Here is a 24,494-nt window from a genome sequence, read left to right as displayed (position 1 = left end):
TGTAATGATATCTCTTAATTTAAATCCTAATTAATTGTTTATTTTTTTTGTCTTAAATTAATCCATGCTCATTTATTTTTAAATTTTCTATTATTTCCTGATCCAACTTTTTTAATTTAAAAAACACACTCTGAAAAATCTTTTGTTTTTTTTATGCCATGATCTTATGGATAAGAATCCTGGACGCATATGCAGGTGTTTCAAAGATACCTAAGATTCCCTTCTCTAAATTGACAAATGAATCTCTATCTCAAATGAATCTCTATCGGATTTTCATAATAAAACCACTAAAGAGAAAAATTCTGTCACTTTTCACTCATGTCTTCTTGTGTAACATACACATCACCCTTTGTTCCTGTGTAAAAATTATATCTCCCATGTTAAAATTAATTGAAGTTCAAAAACTTTTTTCTTTTTAGTCACATAACTGCCAAAATGTTATTGTATGTGAGATAGAAAATCTGTGAAAGTATATTTGCATTGCTTAACGATACTTTTTTGTTTCAAAATATGTAATAATTTCGGTTTTGAAGTATTACATCATTACTTTTGCAATAAGACTTTGTTGAACAAGACATGAATTGAACAAGAAATTAATTTTAACGATCTAGAAGCCAATAAAAAACATTTTAAGGTATATTCAGCTGTTTCTTGGTTGAACATTGACGAAGCAATCATAATGTCTGTGAAAGTGCCAGTGATTTAGAGAAATGTTTAGTCTTTTAATAACTGAATGAAACAGAGTTTAATAGCTTTGTTTTTAACTTCTGGGAGATGATTTGCGAGATTCATGGTCAGTCATTGTCTTAGAGAATAATTTGTTTTTGTATTTGTCTAGTGTTAAATATAAATGTTGCAATATTCGATGCTTTTTTGTTAATCTCTTGTTAGTATTTTTTAAATATATTTTCAATATTTAAAAAGTTACACTGTGTAGTTTCTTTTTGATAACTGCTCAGTTTTAACAATAATCATCTTTTGATGTAACTTTGATTTGTGGGCATGTTTTTCATTTGTGAACTCATTGTGTAAAGCATCTGTTATTAATGCATAGAATCCACTCTTCATTACATGTAACAAAACACTGCAGTAGTGGATCATTTCTGCTCTGTGAAAAAAGTGCAGAGCATATCTCTTTATGACAAATCTTTTCTTCTTCATTTCATTTAATCATTTAGGGTCTACTTATCCAGAGTGTGAACTGTTTTTAAAAGTATTTAAAAACTTCTTTTTTTCCCCCCTTTTATAAGAAACTTAATAATGCCCAGTTCGGGGATATATTGATAGAATGGGAAAAATATTTCCTTTTCATTTGCTTGACTCTTCTTTTATCTCCTTTAGCTAGTTTAGATGGGGGGGGGGACCCTTCCTTTTTAGAAATAATTTTATGTATGTTTTAACAATAATTTCAGCTTAGCCCTGCTTTTCTGCACATGATTGCTCCTTTGAAAATATTTGTTAATTATGTTTCAATGCCATTTAGTAACTTTCCATTAGTGAATTTCATTATCTGACCGTAGTTCAAAATTACGAGGTCCGTCCCAAAATAGCTCTAGTGTTGCTTTAAAATGGGACATTAATATAACTAAATGAAACCATTAATGAATTTTTTAAGTATTTTTATTTCAATTAATTTTTGTGCAAAAGTTTAGAACGTCTTAACACATGCTGGAAAATGTGAATTTGATTCATTATGGATTTTAAAAGTGAATAAACTGAATTTTTGAAGGCTTCCAAAAATTAAAATGAAGCAAAATGTTGAAAGTGCACAAAAGTTACTTGTAGGTTATTTTTACTCTTGCAAAAAGATACCAAAAACAATTGAATACCAGGAAAATTACTATTTTACTTTTTTGTATACAAATTATTCAAAGAGAGAATTATAATTACCAAAAAATTTGAACTCGAGATTTTGTCCTCTTTCTATGATTCAAACTTCTGGATAACACATTTTTGGTTTTTTTTTTGTCTCTCTGTGAACAAGATAACTTGCTTGATAAAGTTAAATTTATTCTTTTTTTTTTTTTTTGAATGCAAGTGGATGGGATAACTTCAAAATGCTACATCCGTAAAATGTGGCATACAGTTTTAGCATCTAAAATAAAATAAAAGTTGATCATCTGTCTATCTACATGTTCATGTTCATAACATGCATGTGAATGCTATAACAACAACAACAGAAAAAAAACTTAGATAAATGAAATTTGATAAGTTATCTTGATCCTAAAATTGTAGCTCTTTAAAAATTTTGGATTTAATTGGCTGGCCAGAAAGTTTTGAGCATATTCATTCCCCCCCACCCCCCTCTTTTTTTTTTTTTTTTTTTTTCTATACCAAGATAGAATAAAATCTACTTATTTGTAGCATTCATGGCTTTGTTTAAGATCTCTACTTTTTATGGCAAAATGAGGGGTAATAATCTTCATTATTAAGTATGCATTAATGCAGATATTCTCACCTGGTTTTGCATGTATTTATGGCAGAGTGCATTAAGCCATTTCTTCAAATGTATTAGTCATGACCTACTTTTGCCTGCTTATGTATATGATACATGTAAGTTAGTAAAACAAAGATTTTAAAGAAAATTTCTTTGTTGAAATTATTTCTTTTGTAAATTGCAAAAGCCTTTTTTTAACATCTGCAATTGATCAAGTAAATGCAAGCATAAAAACGAACAAATTATTGAAAAGCTTGCACTCTACAAAAGCAGGATCGATAACATTGTAATCTTTACAAGTATGAATTTTCATTAACTTGTTTTAAAACTGTTGGAATGCATAATGAATTTAATAAATTTTTCATCATTAAAAAATGTTTGTGAGAGAGAAATTATGAAAAATGAATATGTTCTGTGTTGTACTTTCATCTAAGGATAAAAGACAGAATGAAAGAACAAGACAGAAAGGGTAAAAGACAATTGCCATTTTTATGTATTTTATAGATTTCCTGGTCACATCACCTTTGCTTGATTGATTTCAATACTTTTCATGTCTGAAAAATGAGACTGGATGATTTTTTTTAAATAAAAATTCTTTATTTAAAGATTATAAATTTTTAAAAAGAGGGATTTTTTGAAATTTTCATTCTTTCTCATGAACAAGTATCTTTGAGAGAGGATTTGGTATTAATTAAAATATTGAAGTGGGAAATTTGAATGAAAAATATCATGTTTCACAATTGCAATCTATCACCACATGAAGTAGTCTGGTAGAATCCGTTGGGTAAGCATTATTAAAGAATTGAGAAAGTTAGCAATATCAGCCCATTCAAAATGTTGCTTTTTTTGGGGAAACAAATGGCGAAAGAAATAGCTGTCAGTGACATAAAGAAAGCTAGACTCTTATTTCTTGATTTCTTTATGGAAAAGGGAACTGCTGTAATTGAATAAAAAGCTAATGCACTTATTTATTCAACAAGTCTGAAACTTTTCACTATTAACAAAATCAATTAGTAGGGAAAAGTTATTAATGAAAAAAATTGAACAAATTGAAATTCGTTCAATTGAAGGAAATTCGTGAAAAAATCTTTGAAGATAAACAATCTTTTACATACATATGTAATAATTATTATTTTACTTATGTTTTAACCTCTTTGGTGGAATTAGAATGTAAATGAAGTAACAGTAAAACTTTTTTTTTCCCTCCTTATACTACTAACTAGTGTAATTAAGATATGTGATGAAAGTTTTTTAATAAGGTTTTTCAAATAAAATTTACATTGAAAAAACATTTTAAATAACTTAGTTGTTTGACATTATTGGTGAAAAATATTCGGTGATCCCTGGTAGTATTTAATGTGTATATTTGTATAAAATTTTACACTTACTTAGTTAATATCCAACTTATTTCATTTCAACTAATAGTTTTATATTTTAAAATATTAGATTAAGGTTGGTTCTTATTTTTTCTCTAAAGGTGCTTGTAAAGTGCTTATTTTTTAAGATAAAATTCAGTCTACTCAATCTGTTATGAGGCTTTTTAGATTTTCCAATTTGATGCAACTGTCAGACTATTTTTGAGCACTTGATTTTTAAATTAGTTCTACATTCCTGAAACTTCCTAGCAATTTTGATTAATGCATGTCCTTTTTTGCCTTCTCATCTTTTTTAAATCTCCAAGACTTCTATATCCTTCTATAAGCAAAATTTCTTAAAAAGGTGTTATGATGTACATTCCTTGTTTATTCCCTATCCTAATATCCTTTTTCTTCTTATGTGTAACTGATCATGCTGCCAAAAATGCTCTATTATGGGCTGATTTATACTGTTTCAAGCACAATTGCTGCTTTTTGTCTTTGTTTAATAGGGAAAGATATTGAAAACAAAATACTATCTTATACTACTACATTTAAAAAGCTGATTACACTCTGTCAAATAGTTTACAGTAAAAGCTGAATTAAATATATTGAATTTCAAATAATAATAATAAAATATTGAAAGAAAAAGAAACTTTTACAAAATCTGTAGATAGTAAAACTGCTATTATTTTTTCAGTAACATCAAAATTTATTGCATGGTGTGAAACATTTTTATTTGGATAACAGCAGTTTGGATGTTTTTGTAATAAAAAGATTTGTTAATGAAAAAGAATAAATAAATAAAAATCTACAGATATGCAACCTAGGCAAAGTATGAATATATATTTCTAAATTTAACATTGAAAATTTATAACTTAAAAAAAAATAAATTATGTAGTGGTAGATAGCTTTGAAGTTGTCTTATAAACTTTTGTTTAAATTTTGTTAAATTTTTGTATATCAAAGTCAGTGATGACTTTGCCCTAAATTTTTTTAAATTTTTTTTTATTAAAAATTTTATCTTGCTATTTAAAGAAATAAGTATGATTAATCATCTTTTTAGTTGTTGTAAAGTTTATATTGCCTGCAAATCAAGCTTGAATCTGGTTCTGAAATGAATCTTTGTGGGTAAGAACTTGACATAAAATTATTAGGAGTATAATATCATTTTTGTTGAAAGTTATATTCTCTATTATATTTGAATATCAAATTTATTGTCTGCCACATAGTACTTTTATGTTTGAAGGAGGCTGTTAATATATCATTACTGTGAAAATTTAAGGATAAACAAATTACCATCCCTTGTGATTTGCATTTTTGTGTGTCTTTAAATAGAAAATTTTGGATGAAATAATAGATAAAAGATATTGTAATTTTGTCAGTTTCCTTAAATTTGCTTTGAAATTGAGGTTGAATTGGCTTTTTTGAGGAATTTGAAAAAATTAATAGTTCAATTATTGTTTTATTTGTATTTTACAGTTAAAACTTTTTGCAATTTTAGAATTATATAAATTACTTGCATTCACAATAATTAAACATCACAAATTTAATCAATATGTTTCCACTTTCGGCACGTAATGCTTAAAATGTCCATGTAATTTGTTAATTTTTGCAATGAAATATAGTAGTTTTATGGAAAGTGTTTGACTTGATGGGTGCCGAGGTGGGTATTTCCATCTTTGACATTATAATTCCTATAGTATTCCACAGTGCATATTATTGGGAGGAATTGTAACTTAGTTATATGTATTATTACATATATTACAATTTACCAAATATTACTGAAGATTAAGTACCAGGGCTTTTTTTATTATAGGAATTATATTATACCAGAGAAAATATAAAATATCCTTGCAATTATTGATAATTTAAATGCTGTTGAAATTATGAAATATTTATTCTCATCAAAAAAGTGGGAACAGAATTTTTGTGTATAGTAAATATTTTAGGAATTTTTATTTAATGACTTGATAGCTTTGCTAAATTCTTTGCATTTCATTAGCTGTTCTTTTAAATAGCAATTCCTCTGTCTAAATTTGTTAGTTTTTGTACTTCAATTTCACATCTAATACTGGATGGTAAGACAAATAATAATCCATTATCTTAAAGCAAATTGTCTTAATTATACCAGTAGAAAAAAAATCTTAACACAGTTGACGATAACTATTTGAGATGACTCCATAAATTAAACACCTGCCTCTAAAAAATATTTAAGCTAAACCTTAAAACACTGTAAATGCATAGAACAGAATCAACTACATAAAATAGTGCAGTGGAACAAAAAATTTTTAAATATTTTCTTCTTTTAAAATTCTTTTTCACTTCTCTGATTGAATTGCTTAAAAAATATATTTTTACATATATGTATGTATATCATATGTGTATCCTGAATTAGTCGGAAATATATCAGATTTCTGTTCATTGTAATTTTCCAGATTTCAGAAATGGGGTCGCAATCAGACCCATATAAAACACTGAATTTTGATTTGCTATATATTCTATTCCAACATATTTGGTAACTTTTTGCTTTGATTTTTCTATTTTGTTTGAATAGATATTTAAAAATTTTGGTATGCATTTCTGTAATTAAATTTATTTATTTGTAGCAATAAAAGGATTCTGCAGGGAACCTGATTTTAATGAAGCAATTTATGAAGGCTCTGTTATACCAACTGCAAAATCTATGATTGAAGCTATAATTGCAGCTTTCAGGAAACAGGTAATTTTAAAAATAAGTATAATTTAACCTCAATATATTGAATGTGAATATTCTTGGGGGAGGGACTTGTCAGTTAATAGCAGTATCAATGCACAGAAGTGCATATAGCAATGTATTCATCATTTCCTAATTTAACTGCTTCGGTGAGTTAATTTTTATTATTTAAGTAGTCTTGCATAAATAAACAAGCTATCAAAGAAATTTCATGTAAAAATATATTTATAATTTCTAGTTTTACACTGAAAATCCTTGCCATTCTTTCTTATAAAAGAAATTTTTGCAAGCTTGTTGACTACAATAGACATACATTATATTGAGCAATTATTGTATTTTATTTGATTGGCATTTTATTTGATATATAGAAATTTTATTGAATTAACAAAAATTGTTTATTTATTGAAAATACAAAATTCTTGAAAAAAGTTTGGTAATTTGTGATGTATTGAAATTTGATATGTAGATTTTGACAGTATTTGAATTTTATTACTCGGACATTTAAAAAAAAATAATATTTTCTTGTAGTTATTAATACTTTGTGTATCAGTTTATTTGAAAGGATTATAGCATTTGGAATAGATTTAATTTGCTGATGCATGGAATGAAGCATATAATGACAGAAGATTTTGAGTTTGTGAGTTTAAATAAAGGATTAAACTTGTCATCCATAACTTAGGCAAAACAAATGCATGATAAGTTTCAAATTGTCAAATATATCCAAAAAGCTGAATAATCACTTAATAAATTTATTTTAATTTTATATTGCTACTTATTGAATATGAATGATATTATGTTGTCATCAAAATATTATAAAGGAACACTTAAATATAAATGTGAGGAATTTCTCTATAAAAATTAGTTTTTATTTTATTTTTGGCCACAAATATTTAATAGTAAAAATTCATTACAGTGATTTTGAAAAGTTTTCTTATAGAGAAATAGTAGAAAGTAAACAAATTAGATTTGATATATAGCTACATATTTAGTATTTAAAAAAAATATTTTCATTAAATTAAAATCTTTTTTTAAAGTCCCTTTACTGTTTCTTTTTAAGATGTGCATGACCATACCATTTGTAATCAGCTTTTTGAATTAAAAGCAAATATTTGTTTTCAATTTTATATCAATTAAAAAAAATTATGAATTTTGTTTAGTAGTATTAATTGTATCATTTTATCTAATTTATTTCAATAATTAGTTTTTGATTATTTCTTTCAGTATCCTACATCTTCTGCTGTTGAATTGCGAAAGAAACTTCAGATGGCTATCTATACTTTAAGAGCCATGTTTCAAGAAAAACATGTTAAAATTCTGCGAATGAAACAAGAAGTAAACATATTTTATGTTCTTTTAACCCCTTTTACAGTTTGTTGGAACTGCAGGTGTTTTTTTTTCTCTCCCACCTCCCATTTTGATTTTCTTTTTTTCTTTTTAGTATGTTGCTAAGGGATCTGTACCAGTTGCTGTAAATAAATATTTGGAGGAAGTTAACCATATTGTTTCAGATTTAACTATGCATCATGAAAATGTTTCTCAGGTATGTACAAAGGCCAATAATTTCAGTTTTATATAGAAATGGTTTCAGTGTAGATAATGAGAAATTATAGTATTCTCAATTTTCTTTATTGCATAAATTAAATCACTAATTAAAAAATGTACTTGAAACTTAAATCCATTCACATGCCGAGGCAATTCCCCTTTTAGTGCTTTTAATATTCTAGGACAATTGAAATCAAAATGGTATGTTCCTCTTCATTGAAAGAAAAACTTAGGAAAGATCAAATTTTCAGTCAGTAATAATTTCCTTTTGCTCCTCATTTGTATCTCCCCCCCCCCCCCCCCAAAAAAAAAAAAACTTGGTTTGAAAAAAAGAAGGGACTTAAAAAAAAATTGCTGCCTAAGAATTGTTAGAAATGGTATTTTAACTGTTTTTACATTGTGGTGAAATTTGTCTAAGATTTCGAAAAAAAGTAAATTAGTTGCAGGTAGGAAAATTGTTAAAAAAATATTTTATTGTAAAATTTTATTTGCCAATAAATGTGAAAATAGGTCCTTTGCATGTGTTTACATTCAACTTGCAAGTCATAACTTTCTTATTGTTTAGCTGCTTATGCGTAAATCTGCATGAAAAATAGTAAAGAGTGAATGCATGCGCTTTGAAGACAATTTTGAATCAATGTAATTGCTTAATTAAAATTCTTATATTAAAAGCTATCTATCAACAAAAATTTAATTAATAGTTTTCATTAATTAGTTATTAAATTTTTCAAAATTAATTTGAAAGACAAAATCTAAATTATGCTGAAATGCATATGCAATGTGATATAAGTTACAGCATTCTTACAGTTATATTGTTTGAACCACCCCCGTCCCCCAACAATTGCTTAAACATTTAACAAAATTTATCTTATGAATATTTTCCTGTGATGTGAGCCTTGACGAATCAGACGGTGTCTTTTACAGCCCATATCTCCTTTCTTAAATATTTTTTTAATAATAAAAGTTTTTTTTTTTTTTTTTTTTTTTTTTTTTTGTTAATGAAAAGTTTTGATTTGTGTGTGTGTGTGCGCATCCAAAATCAAGACCAAAATTTTTCGCTGTTATTTAACTCAAGTGAAGTACATGTTTTAAACCAGTGCCAAAATTTTTATTATTAAAATGCTGTGGCTGAATTGTATTTCTTGCATCATATACTTGATTCCTTGCAATTTATATGTCTGGTCAAAAATTGCATCATTAATTCTTTGATTGGTTTACTTGATTGATGGAGATATGACTATAACTGAAACATTCTTTAAATTTTAATATGTTTCATTACTTTTTCTTATTGTTTCAAAGAATCTGATTCCTGTTACAAATCCAGAGAAGTTTCTATTCTAGTATTAACATATAAGTAACTCTTAATAGCTAGGTGCCATAAAATGCATTGATCATAAACTTATCGAAATAAAAGTTAATTGAATATATCATCATTTTACAATTTCTCATTTCTAAAATTATTTTTGTACTAATTAAGCAGTTTCCAATGAGCCTAGTTTTTTTTTTCTTCTTCTTTTTTTTTTTTTTTTTTTTTTTTTTTTCTTCACTCCTACTTATAAAAAATATGCACTTTTTTTTCTCTCAATTTTATTTTATCCAGACTTACAGCAATAAATTTAATCTCTTTCTAGTTTATACTTTCTTATTTTTTCTTATTTCAGCAACAGTTTCAATCATTTCCTTTAATAAAGATAAAGCACTTTAATAGCTGCTGAATTTTTTTTTAAAGAGAATTTTTGTTATTATACACTAATTAAAAACTACTTGTTTTTTGCTTTAATGTATAAACATAAATAGAATTTATGTTCAAATAGTAGACTAAATTTATCACAAACCAATTAGGGTTAACTCTTAGATAATTTTAACTTTTCATTATAACATTCATAAATTAACTTTTCACTATAATTTTTACAATTATAGTAATCTACATTAATTCAATTAATTATTTAGTTAATTAGCTACATGCTAATTCAAGCTCTTGCTTAAGCTTTGGATTGGATGGAATATTGATATAATCCCAACCATAAAGCTGAGTTGTGAAGATTGATATATTGGCCCCATTTTATCAAATATTTATTTTATAATTTAGCCTGATATGCATTTATTCTTGAAGAGCCAAACATCTTCACATTGCTGTTTTATATGTCACCCTTTATATATGATCATGAAACAAAATTATGATTGTTTTTGTAAGTAATTCATATATTGAGTGTTGAAATTTTGTTTTTTACTTCTAGTTGGTGAATAGAGATATTAAAGCTGCTTATGAACAGCAAATGGCTCAGAAAATTAACAGTCAAATGCAACAAAATCAGCAACAACAGTTTGGGAATAGACCATTTTCTATGCCAGTTAATGCTAATTATCCGCGAATGAATGCAGCAGCTTTTGGCCAAAGACTTCCTTTCATCCAAGTTAGGATGAATGCAGCAGCTGCAGCTAATTTGAGACCAGGGAATCCAAGATGGACTTTTCAATCACAAAATTTTTCTGAGTTGTATAAGCGATTAGCTGCCAATCAAAATGCACAGCAGAAAAATACGACTACAACTCCTGAACCTGTGATCACAGAAATGGAAACTAATGACATTTCAAATGATACACATCCAAATGTACAGCAAAACAACACTACAAAAAATGCACATTCAACTGTAGAAATTACAGAAATCGAGTAACTTCTTATTTATTTATTTTTTTTTTTTTTGTTGCAGTACAGTAAATGTTTTATAAACATGCATTGCTGATTTTGAAAAAGAAAATCATAAAATATCCATCGTCTGAAAAGCATTTTACTCTGGATTGTAAATATTCTTTGTTCATCGATGTTAAAATCAATATAACCATATACATATGTGAAAATATTCTTTTTTTGACAAACCAAAAACTTGATAAATTCTTTAGTCAGAATCTTTACAAAAACAAATATGTGTGCTCTTATTATTAATTTACATTGCTACATGTATATATGCTTATTTATAATGCAATCTTCTTTTGATTATAAGAAAATCGTATGCTTGATTTTCAAAATGTTATAAGCGTTTTTATCCATGATTTGTACCATATCTTCATTGTTGTACAGCAAGAATTTTAGACTGTAATGTAAAATTATGTCAATAAAGTGGCCAGTTGGAAAAAATTATGGTTTTTTAATTAAAAGTATAAAGTTTATAGAATAGCAAATATAATAGCTTTTATTTAAAAGGAATTTAGAATATAGAGAATAATTTTTTTAAAATTTATGTAGAGTAAATGTATAATATGTAATAATTTACATGAAGAAAAGATTTAAATGAGAATCCATTTTAAATTTATGTCAGTAATGGAAATTCAGGAAATTTTTTGAGCATCATATCCTTTTCCCGCCTATCTGAAGAAATCGGCAAATTTGTTTTATGCCTATGTTCAACCATCCAATTGTATCCATCTGCGTAGCGTCCAATTTCATTCCCCATAGCTCAAAGCGTTTTTGAGTTATCTTTTTCACAGACAGATAGACGGACATTTTCCAAAAATATATTGTTACAAAATTTTTTTCTGCTACAAATACCGCCAATAAATCGTAATGACGCAGCACATTTAATTGCTAGTTCAGCAACTTTCTTGCTGTCTAATCCTCCAGTTTCTCTACGTGTTGGCGACTCCGACTACCTCACACACCACTTCTGACGATAGACACAACTTCTCCGCAGCTTCAGAGTGCTCGTCTTTTATATTTCCGGGAGGCGGGGCTAGAATCTTCAGACCAATCAGGGCGTACCTCAGTGTATCTCGATTATTACTGGATGGATCTTGAAACTTCCCGAACTTTCTGGTATTATCAATTTTGTCGCCAAGCTCAGCACGCACAGTACGGATCTTACAAAGGTTTTAACGGTTTTTCCAGGATGACACTATTCGTGCCGGATAGCAAAATTACAGATTTGTAACAATATTTTTCGAATTCAGTGAGGTCTAAAACGTGTAGATTCGTCAAAATCTCGGGTTCGAATTCTTAGATGATTGTTATACTGTCTTTATACTTCGTAAACGAGAAAGTAAGAAACGGCCGTCGTAGGATGGACAAATTATAAAAGAAATACCAATTATAAGTGTTTTATCGATTTTAGATAATTATTCATAAAAATCATTATCAAGAAAACATTTTGTTTTAATAAGTAACGAGAGTTTAATTTCAAATATCTTAATGAAAAACAAAATAAAATGGAAATAATTAGGATTTAACGTGTTGCGATTTATTATGCTTTTGCAATTATTTACAAAAGAAACGGGAGGGAGGACATTTATATTACGCAAATTAGACAATGAAATGAATGTAACCAATGTAATATTTCACCACCGCCATTTTTTATTTAACAAAATCAATGGCAGAAATTTGTAAGTTTTTTTGAATTGCATATTTTTTTTTCTCGGCGGTACAATATCAATTTAGTATTGATTAATAATGAATGTATTTACTTTTTTAACATAAAAATTACTTTCAAAGAAAGATATTTAAATTATGAGATTCAGAGCATCTTAAATTTACTCCACGAGTGTTAAAATAGCTTCGTGCATTAATCCAGGTGATCCTTTTCAAAATCGAGGCAAAATTCATTAATTGTTTGCGAAAGCTTGGCAAATATGAATCGTCTTTTAAACATTTGGCGGCAGATAAATAGTAGTGTTTTCATTTCTATAATAAGTGCCTTTTGAATGCAAGTTTTTTAATATTCGAATTAAAGGATTAACATGTTTGAAATTGCAATTAACAAAGAATTTAAATCATTCGCTATGGCTTATCAGTTAGTGTAACTGATTTTTCAGCTTATACTGATAAATTAATTCAATCAAGCTTGTGATTATTTTTCTCTTAATTATATTGCTTTGGTTCTAAGAAGTTTGGTGAGAGGAGGGGGGGGGGGTAGATTCCAGCTGAGGTTCCGTCCTTGTCATCTGATCGCGGTTCAAAATTACGAGGTTTGTCCCAAAATAGCTGCTTTAAAAACGGGACGTTAATATAACTAAACCGAACTAAATTTGGATTCGAGAAAAAATATACAGTGGCCACTAAAATCTGTTTTCCCAATATTAACTTGAGGATGGCCTTAGCTATTACCAAAAATTTGGTATCTTAAATATAGTCAGGTAACTATGCATTACAAGGGGAAATACTAAGGAAAGATGAAAGTAAGGGATGTTTACATTTAACAATAATATAAACTCGGATTACACGCAGATTGAATTAAAATAATACGATCAGAAACGACACCATGTTCACTTACACGTGAAAAAAAAATGTGTCTAATAGGGCGAAAACAAGGTCGAAGAATTCCTGGAAATGCGCTCATCCTTCCGCGTCTCTCCCCTTAATGAGATAAAATCGTCGAAAAATGATCGTCTCAGAATTCTGAAACGAATAGTATTATTAAATCGAAGACGCTCTGCAGTTTTGTAACTGATTCCCCCCTCCCCCCTGCTATTTTGTATCAATTTCATGATAGGAATGTTAAATTCCCTTATTTCCAGCTAGATGACGCTCTAATACACCCAAACACTATGTGGTCACAGTTGTCACTGCTCTCAAGTTATTGTGAAGTATAAAGACTTTTGTAGACGTCCTTTCTGTATAAATTATTCTTAAAAAAGATTCTGAATTAAATTAAATTATTTAAATTCCTTATGGAATATCGCGACTGCGTTGAGTGCATTATTCAGTTCTCAATCGCATTGTCTTCTCTTATTTAGCTGAAAATATTACTCTCGTTCCAAATTTAGTTGCATCTTTTACCCTTTTTTTTTTTTTTTTTTTTTTTTTTTTCTTTCTTTCAAGTTGGAAAATGGGCAAAATCATATTTTAAAAGAATTCAGTTTATATATTTGACCATGAATTTTAAAATTATATTTATATATTGGGGTATTTTCTAAACTGCGACTAGCATGAGGGAATAAAAATTGTTCAAAACGCTCTACAGGGCAGATTATTTTAAATTCTGAAAATTATTTGAATGTGAAACAATCGTAAAGTAATTTTTTTCTATAAGAATATATGTAAAAGAGAAACATCAATGCGTTCCATTTCGAAAAAAAAAAAAGACTTGATTTTATATTAATATAATATTTTTTTTAATGCATGTCTTTTTAATAAGAAAATTGTCTAAACACATTTATTTTTGTCTATGTTTCAAAATTTGACGAAAATCAGTCATATCATTATTGCTAAATAGACTTATAGAACGCTTAGTTGTTGCCTTAGGAGGATTATTCTCAACGAAATATGCAGTAATTTCCCTTGCTTTCAGTGGCCTGGTGGTAAAATTCTGCTTCGATACCAGAGGTTCGAGACCTGATCACACAGAAGAACGGTCGTGTAAATGAGTCTGGTGCACTTTAAATCTGTCTCGGATAAGTATGCATTACGTCTGGGCTAAACGAACCCCCGAAGTTGTAGTGTGGAACTTTGGAGAGGGGGGGTGCCAGTTCAGGTATCGTCCTCGTCATTTGACCGCGGTTCAAAATTACGAAGTCCATAACAAAATAACTTTTGTGTTGCATTAAAACGGGACATAAATATAACTAAACTAAACCCATGCTTTCAGCATCGCCTTTATTTCTCTGAGAGGTCGATGTTTTACCGAGGCTGCTATTTCCTTTTCTTTTGTTCTAATCTCCTGCTCCGCTTTTTGCTATGACACAAAATATACCTTCATGACTTCTGCCTATGTTTTTCCACCAGATTATCCGTGCTGTTATCCTCATCCATTTCCATAATATTGTCGAAAGGTCTCTAGACATAAGTCCCAGAGACATAATTTCGTGGGCCTTCATCAAACTCCTCGAAGTCACCTTCGATGACGCTATTCAACAAAAACTTTCATTTAGATATAAGGGTTTCTTTCAAAGAAGCTCACAAAACGGATTGGGGCCGCGGTGGTAATGTTTCGGCTCCGGTGGCGAAGGGTTTCAAGTTCGAGATCCGATTCCACCAAAGATCCGTTGTTTAAGCTGGTCTGGTGAACATTAAAACAGTCTGGGCCAAACGTCCATCTGATTGTGGTTCAAAATTACGTGGTCTGCCCAAAATAGCCCTAGTGTTGCTTTAAAATGGGACATTAATACAACTAAACTAAAGTAAACTAAAACAAAACGGATTGTACAGGCGAATCCAGCATGAGACATCATGGCGTCTTCTTCCCATCGATCTGCGAAAAGTTGTTCGTTAAGTAAGTCGCTTTTTTTCTCCTTTATTATGTGAATCACTCGTTATGCGAGGTTGACTGTAATTACTTCCTGAGCTTTAGGAACTTATAAATATCCATTAATTGGGAAATATAACATTTTAATCGAACGAATTTAGTTTTTGATCTTTATACCAAAAGTAGATATGTGTTGTCTAATTTTAAAGTAAATGACGTCAAAAAAGATATTAGCTGTTTACTTATTTGCTCCGTGTGTATGAATACCATGAATAATTCGAAAACGAAAGTTAATATCACGTAATTTGATATACATGATACAAAATTTCAAATATTCGAAAACGGTGAAAAATGTATACTTGATTTTTTGTGTGTGTGTGTGTGTGTGTATAACTACGAAAAAGAAAACATTCTGTCTTGCGTAAAGATGCAAGCAAGTCAATAAAAGAAAAATCTCCACTTTTTTTTTTAATATTTTGTTTATTATGTTGTTTGTTTATATTTATTGAAGATTGCTTTTTTTTAACGTTTTTATATATAACAGAAGAAAATTTGTGGCTCTAACTACTGTCAAATGATATTATTTACTCTAGTGCATCATTTTAAATGTATTTCATATAATTTTGTATTTATAACGTATAATTTGTCATATTTTATAGAACTGAAAATCTGACAATAACTAATCACTTTTCAGTATAATATATCTCATAAGCAAAACGGTTAACATGGAACCTGATATTGAACCAAATATTCATAGTACAAAGCACAATATTTACTATAATAAAGATGAATGAATGTATGTGTCTGTTTCTATTTATCTGTGCAGTTCTCTTAAAACTTGACTGTTTGACTTCTGCTGAACCAGACTTGACCCATATATATTTTAGAAAGTGAAATGATAATATTAAGTATTAAAAATTCAACTGAATTTTTACTTTTCTTATCGATAACTTACGAAAATATTACTGCGCAAAAATTATCTTTACATTGTTTTAAAATTTAAAAAAGTTTCTTTTTTAATGATATCAGTTTAATGACCATGCAAATTATTTTTGATTTCTAGTAATTTAAAGAAAATTTGTTTTCCTAAAATACATTACATTGGTACCTTGAAATATAATCCTTTATTTATCGACGACAGTTTAAAATACCGTTTAAATCCGGTTGATATCTTCACAATATGACTATATTTTTTCTAACAGCATTTGATAGAACACGAAGAATGTATTTCCAATACAAAACAGTGAATGCTAAATAAAAATAAATTAATAATAAAAGATTAATTAAAATATTTTAATTAAAAAACTTTCTTCTTCCTGGGTTTATTATGTACCAAAACTTAACTAATGGTTAGAAAAATAAATTTGAAAAATTGATAGTAAAATAATTCACTAAATAAAGTGTTAAACCATTTTCATTGTTTATTCAAATATTTTATCGCGGGATTTTCTTCCATTGGACTCTGAAAAAAGATTCTGTTTAATATCTGTATAATTTACAAGGTTAATAAAAAGTGAAATTGCATCATCATGAAATTTAGAAAAGAGATGAATGGACAATTGCGTTTTTAATAGAGCTTATAGGAATTGGTCAGGTAATAATTTGAAATAAATTTTAATTAACTAATATTATAAAAATTAGATCCGGAAAGTAAACATAAGGTTGCCGCATGCACGCAAGGGAACCGCACACCGACTGAAAAATACTTCGAAAAAGTTTGTGTTCCGATGTTAGGGGTTGCCAGTGAATGTTCGCCAAAGGCAGAGATTGGTCATTCTATTTGGCTACTCATTACAGTTTTGGCGATTAGAAAGAATTATCGTTTAGCGCTGTGATTAGATGGATCTGGTCTCGGTTAGGAAAGTTCATATACACAATAAACTGAAAATATGTGCGACTATTAAAATAACAGGCTTTAATATTTGATAATTCGACTGAATCTTGAAATTGTGTCTCAACGGTTTAAATGAAATGAAATACAACCACTATTCCCTTGCGAACCAGTTGATCGCCAAAGGCGTCTAAGTGATATTTAAACAGAATTAAAATTACTTCTTCCTATTGATAGATTTCTCTGATTATTTTCCTTTATCATTGAATAATTCCGAATTTGTCTTCATATTTTCAGTAGAATGCTGAGGTATTTCTCATACCGTTTATTGTAAATGAATAGATTAAAAGCAGCTGTAGTTGTCTCCCGAAAACTTTCTCGCATACTTTCTAATAAAAGGGTTATAGCAGAGATTGCCTTGTGTGGCATTTGCGTTCACTAGTTACAAAATGTTAACCTTTGTGTAACAGTAGTTGCGAAAGGTTAATCTAACAATGTTTGGCGCGAATTTAGCATTTGTACTGAAACTATCATGTCGTGCTTGGCGAGATTTTTGATGATTAAGATCTAGTTTGCGGTTAATAGCATCCTAAAATCGAATCTGTATTTTAGATCCATTTTCCCCAATTTATTGATTCAAAAATTAGTTAAAAAGCTGCACTTGTAGTCACAAAATATCAAATTTAATATATTTAACTCATTGCTCTTTTGATTTATCGCGTTTATATATTTCGGAAAATACAGGCCGACCGACGGTATGTTGGATTTGTCTCAAAATTTGATAGTGTCTACACATAGATGTTACATATGTGTACCGAATTTTATCCGTCTAGCTCTCTTCGTTTTATAGTTATCATTTTAATTTATATTCGGACAGACATACTTCCTCTGAACAGATTTTACTCGAAATTTGATAGAAATCTACTAATTTGATGTAAAGACTGTTTACCAAATTTCATCCCTCTAGCTCAAAGCGGTTTTTAGTTATCTTTGTCATAGACATACGGACATTTTTCGAAAATTTGTTTTTTGATCTCAAGGAGTTTGTCAATTCAAGGAAATTTGTCAAAATCTCGAGTTTGAATTTTTTGACAACTACTATACTTTTTCTATACTATATATACGAAAAAGTAAAATATTAAACTGATAGATTGTTTAACCCTTTAAAGGACCATTTTTTTCTAGTCATATTATGTTAAAATATTTTTAGGCTTGACATTAGAATAAGAAAAGGGATTCATTTAGCTTATTAGATAAATTTAATTGGATTAATTAATTAATTTGGTTAATTAATAATTAATAACAAATCAAGATACATCATTTTGTCTGAGATAAAGAACTGAAGTATCTAAGTTTCTGACTTACTAAAAAAATGTGTCACAACTTATGCCAACCTACATAATTTCATACAAAGATTGATCAATTTGGTGGGAAGCATACTTCCCACGGCCCTAAAAAGGGTTAACTAGATTATTTTTTGAAGAATTCTGTTTATTGACTTTTAATATCTGTTTCTCAAAGTCGACTTATTTCAAAGAACAATGGCAGTTGTTATATATATCGTCCTAGTCTTGAAATAGAGATATTGTTTTTAATTAAACGTAGCCCATTAATTTACATAACATATTTCAATACCTTGACGGTTGGTTGCTTCGTCGAATAAAATCAGCCTTGATAGAATTTGTTTCCAAATTAAATGCATCCATTTTCCCGAGCATTCTTCATTTCAAAGAAGTATTTTCCCAAGCAAGCTAATAAATAAATACGTTAATAGATGACGTTTCTAGTGGAAATATTAATCACTCTAATCTCTGAACTAATTTGAAAAACGAAATACGTACCCTGTTCTTCTTTGCATTTTGTTTAATTTAATTTCAGTAGCATGTCTGAAAAGTTTTTCTTTAGTTTTATGGAATAAATTCAATTTACCTATTAGGATTGAGAAAATAAATATGCCGCTTTTTTTAAAAAAATTCAAGACTTAAAGAACTACAGAAAACAATTATACAAATAAAGTGTTGGGATTTTAAAAATCTGTGTAACACCCACTTATATCTCTATAACTAATAAAGATAAATGCGTGTATATTGGCGTTCTACAGGCCAGACTGTTTGACTTGCAGCTATTGAATTTGGCACATATACTTTAGAAGGTGGGAATGTGCACTTCGAAGTGATTATTTTAATTAGAATTTTAACCAGTTAAAAAATAAACCTAATTTTGGTGTTTCACCGCGATAGCTTCCGACACACAATCCATTGCACAAAAATGAATATCACATCGCTTCAAAATTTTTAAAAGATGTCTTTTCATTGATACCAATTTAATGGTTGTACAAATTTTTGTGTAGTTTTGAATTTTTTAAAAATTTTATTTTAATTTATTTATTCATCTCTTCTCTAACAATAGACAACATTGTTGCCCAGAAATTCAAACCTCTTTCATTGTTTCATCAAATATTAATCGTGTGATTTTCTCTAATTGTTAAAAACTAAAAAAGATGGTTTTTGCTTAATATGTATGCAGTTGATATAACGAATAAAGAAGTTAAATTACATTACCGCGGCATTTAAAAGACTGGCAAAAGGATAACTTTTGTTTTTCATAGCATCATAATGTCATAGGACAGATTTCCATTAGGAATATTCCGATTGCAATGAAAAGAGCACATCTAAGATTATATTGTTGTTTCTTATGGCACTTGCCATCAACAAGCCCACTGACGAATTTTTAGTCGAGAAGAGCGCCTCTTGTTTTTCAGTAGCACCATCTAGGGCCAAGAATATGACTTAACTACTCAAGCATCACAACCCTTTTTACGGGGCGGACTTCATTCACTCATCCACAGATCGTAATTTAGACTTAAATCAGAGAACGATCACCTCTGATCCAGTACTCTCAGAGGTATTGTCTCGACATGGAGGACTTTGTGCCACGACATATTTAAACGTGCGCCAACTACCACATACACGGGGAGTCTTCACCCGGCGGGATCGAACATAGTTATCAAACAGAGTAACAGATACATACTATTTACAATTTTATTGATTTTTAAGAAATAACTAATTTGTCATACCCAATTTTATTTATAACAACATTTCTTTCTAGGATGCTTGTGTAACAGACGGAATGCCTTTTAAAATTTAATGATTGTAAGCGAATCCTAATGATATTTAAGCCTATGAGCCTTGTGGGATTTGCAATCCTCTATACTTGCAGTCTACGTCATGCTGTGGCGCGACATGCATAACAACGTAGCGTGTCTGCAGGACGTGCCCTAATTCTCAGTTTTACAAGTTGTGTAATATCGCGAAATACTTTTGGCCAAGTCTTTGAATAACAATATAATTATCAAACAGAGTACCAGATATAAATTTTTAATAAAATTAAAGATTATAAATAATTTAAATATTATGTATGGAGTTTACAATTAGTCGGAATAAAAAATCACCATTTATGAAGTTTATTTTAACATTCTCTAGACAGCTTTAGATAATCACTGAATACTTATGCAGAAATAAGATAAAATGAAACATTCGGAAATTTCAATAGCTCTTTCCCTTTCGTATAATCAACATCTTCAACGGATAGCGTTAGATTAAAGTATGATACTCATAAAATAGAAATATAAATAAATTTAATCTCAAAAATCTTTTAATACATACTTTTATTAATGGAATGATTTGCAGATTTTTTTTTTAAATTTCAATAATTTTCTATTTCTTAATCATGATACATTTTATTTCTCATACTCGCCACCAGGTGACACCACTGGTATGAAAACATAGTTTAAATTTAATTAATGATTAACTGATTATTAGCTTCTGAAAATATTAAAATAATGTATTAATATCAGGAATACACAAGTCTATAAATTTTCGATTTTATTTTAGTTCCTCAAAGTGTCGGAAAACCTTTAGTAACATGAAACGAATCAGGCTAAACAAATGTGTATAAATGAGATAAATATTCGTTTTGCTAATTATCCTTTCTCCTTCTAATCAATCTTTTCAGCAAACAGTTTCATATACAGCAGCATAATAATTTTAAGAAAATATGAAAATGTTTGCTTATTCGTTGAGCTTTGATAGACAAATAAATTGGAAATAAACCGTCACAAAACGTGAAATATTTTATCAGAATACTGTTTTTAGGCTGGCATACTATCTGTTATGTTGCATAAAATGATATACACAATTAAAAAAATATCTATAGAGCTGCTTTTTGACCTAGCTATCAAATCTGGTATGTAGTTATTTCATGAATTATAGATATTCTTTAAAGAAGAGATTTTCAAAATTTTAGCCAAAAATTAATCAAAATTGCCACTTTTTTCAGTACGAAAATTCGGAACATATATTTTTGCAAAAGAATTACTTTATGCCACTTCCAAGCATAAAGGTTTCAATGACACCAAGTTCATCTTCTTATTTTTTTTCGCAAATTTTAATAAATTTTAAATGCATTTTTAGTATCTCTCATAACAATACTTTTCATTTCTTTATTACTAGATTTATATTCAAATATTTTATGACAATATATGAATAATTTTTTTTTCAATTCATTGTCACTGTTTAATTGCTAAGTTAATCAAGTTAGATAAGAATATTAAATTAATTAAGAGCAAATTTTAAAAATAAATAAAAGGTAAATTAGTGAATCTTTAAATATTATCATGGTATTACATTTAAGACTAGAGTTTTAAATAGTTAAAAAATAAAAAAAATAAAAAAAAAACTTACAATTTAGTTTTTACGCTATAGTATAAGCCTAATTTTAAAAAATTATTTTTATGCTCAGTTCTTCTTCTTAATATGTCAGATAATTCAGAAAATAAAATTAACTTTCGTAGTTGTTCATGTCAGATTTGAAGTGAAATAAATCAACATGAAGGCAGATATAAAATCGTCTGAAATGAATTTAAGATTTAATTTTTATTTATGTTTGAAAGTTCCACGTGTTCATTACTTAAAAGAAGTCTGTTTCTCTTTGAAATACGAGCTTTAAAAAGAATGAGTAAAATGTTCTGACAGTTTCTTTAACTTATTCTGATTTATTCTCACACATAACAATTCATTGGTTAATTTATTATGACGTTAACTCTACTTTGCTCTTTTACTGAAAGTGTATTTTCAAATGAATTATCATTATTGATTTTTTTTTTCTTATCATATAAAGAAAAAAATTATTTGTAAAATGTTCAAAATCACTTTGATTAAATTCATTTCTCTAAAGCAAATAACTATAAAGAATTATTTTATTCTTATCAATAATTTTTCCTACTTTTGAATAAATAATAAAGAGAAGTCATAAAATAGCTTTCTTTATATGGATGCTTCTGTAGCTAAAATCAATGAATGGAATGAATCTAAATTTTATATTCAAACTGTGGGAAGCGTAGGAATAATTTTAAGACATTAATATGAATGTCTTAAAAAGGACTGTATTGGACTTTGCTGATGCAATATCTTACAGAAAGGCAGTGAAAATTTTGCAAGTGCGACAATGAATTTTGATGATGATTAATAAAAGATTGTTTCGCGTGAATTTCATACTTATTGTTATTTATTTCTGTGGGTACATTTTTGCATAATTCATTTTTCGCGCATTCACTGTGATCCATTTTCTTTTCTGCAATGTTGAGATCTATCCTGTCAGTAACTTTTATGAGTAATATATATATATTTTTTTCAAATTCCTTTTCCTGTAGTTTTTACAGTCTGTATGTTGCAGTCAATGTTGATAATCAGTTATTATTTATAATATTAACCGGTCATTATTAATAATAACGACTTCTTTTGGTCTAAGTGAGAAATATCGCACAGATTATTCACTTTAACTAGTTATTATTAATAATTCCCAATGAAATTTGGTCAATGTAATTAAACGGTTTATATAGGATTGGGACATGGGTGCGTCTCTTTGTATATGTTTTTTTTTTTTAAACTAGCTATGAAGGTTTTCTGTGATATTTTTTTCTAACTTCTTTTTTCTTTTATTTCATAATTAATTAGTCTTTTTGGGGGGTAAGGGAGATAAGTCATTGAACAGTCCCAATATCTATCAGTTGAAGGAAAAAAAAAATTTTTTTTTGAAGCATTAAAAAAAAAAACGGGTGAATTTAATGGCGGATATAGCAGATTATTATTATTTTTTTGGGGGGGGCTGGGGAGGCCGATCAACCAATGTTCCCACTAATTTTTTCCGGAGTCCCTGAATTTTAGAGGTCCGTGGTTCAGAGCTGCGGAAATTCTACGAAGATTTCGGATGGAAGGTTGGCATTTCCATATATATGCCTTTGGATGGATTTAAACACACACAAAAAAAGAGCAAAGGTGTATTTTTTTCATATATAAGCATTCTTTGCATATAATTTGTGGGTTAATTTTCTTAAATAATCATTTTCCACTGTGTCGTAGTAAAATTTGTTAAAATAAGTATCTTAATTTGTGAAAAACAATAATATAAAAGCCAAAATTGGCAACTAAAGAATCGAGAGCTTAACTTGTAAAGTAAACAATCAACTGATATTGTCTAGCTGTTGCCAACGCATAAAACAACCCGCGAAAAACTGATATTTACCAAACTTTATTGTTTATTATTAATAACCGGTTAATGTGATAAATGCTCATAAATTATTCATTTAAACGGTTTATATGGTTATTATTAATAATGGCCGGTTAGTATTAATAATAACCGATTATTTACATTGAACGTAACACATATATAAAACTTTTTTTATTCCCCACATTAGTTTAACATTCCTCTAAATAGAAAAAAGTTATTTTGTGGACGTCCTTTAATTGCAGAAAAAGAGTGCAATAATTTTACGTTAAAATTTTTTACATTTTGAGTTTATAATAACAATAAAAAACTCCGAGTAATAAGAGCTGTATCTTATTATGTTTCCTTTAATTCCCTCCGGTGCGGAAGGGCCTCAAATAAGGGGTGGGTGACTGAGAAAGCAAGGGATAAGAGTAAGAGGGATCTCACATTTCGGAGGGGAGAAAAATGATGGCATTACGATGAGTCAGCAAACATACCCAACTCAAAATGCTCTAATGTTTCGCCTTATCTATTACAAATTTTTTAGAATGTTTGCAATGAAGATTTTTCACATTTTAAATGACAAAATTCTCTTCACTTCGACATTTTGACTTATAAAATTTTATAATTTATCTTATTAAATAAACCTCATTTTTCTTTTATTGATTAAAGTGAAAATGAAAGTTCGTTCCATCTGATGACCACTTGAGAAATTTTTTTACATAAAATATTAAGACCTATGTGTTCTTTCATGAATATATTTATATTATATAATTTCTAAAATCAGTCGATCATTTTAGTACCTTGTATCATATTTAATTCCTTTATGGATATATTGTACAAATTAATACGATCTCTCATTACATCTTATATCTTCTATTCATAATAAAATAGT

General features: G+C 28.5%; 1 protein-coding gene across 1 annotated transcript in view; it reads left to right on the top strand.

Moving 5' to 3' along the window:
* Nucleotides 1–11,210, top strand: part of LOC129966029 (transcriptional regulator ATRX-like) — a 69,036-nt gene extending 57,826 nt beyond the window's left edge. The window contains exons 23-26 of the mRNA XM_056080376.1: nucleotides 6,402–6,514; nucleotides 7,730–7,840; nucleotides 7,947–8,048; nucleotides 10,288–11,210. Coding sequence (XP_055936351.1) covers nucleotides 6,402–6,514; nucleotides 7,730–7,840; nucleotides 7,947–8,048; nucleotides 10,288–10,725 — 764 coding nt within the window. The 3' untranslated portion in view covers nucleotides 10,726–11,210. The remainder of the gene's footprint in view (nucleotides 1–6,401; nucleotides 6,515–7,729; nucleotides 7,841–7,946; nucleotides 8,049–10,287) is intronic.
* Nucleotides 11,211–24,494: the final 13,284 nt, after the last annotated feature.

Source organism: Argiope bruennichi, chromosome 4, assembly GCF_947563725.1.
Source record: "Argiope bruennichi chromosome 4, qqArgBrue1.1, whole genome shotgun sequence".
Classification (NCBI taxonomy): domain Eukaryota; kingdom Metazoa; phylum Arthropoda; class Arachnida; order Araneae; family Araneidae; genus Argiope; species Argiope bruennichi.
This window is presented reverse-complemented; position numbering and strand designations above follow the sequence as displayed.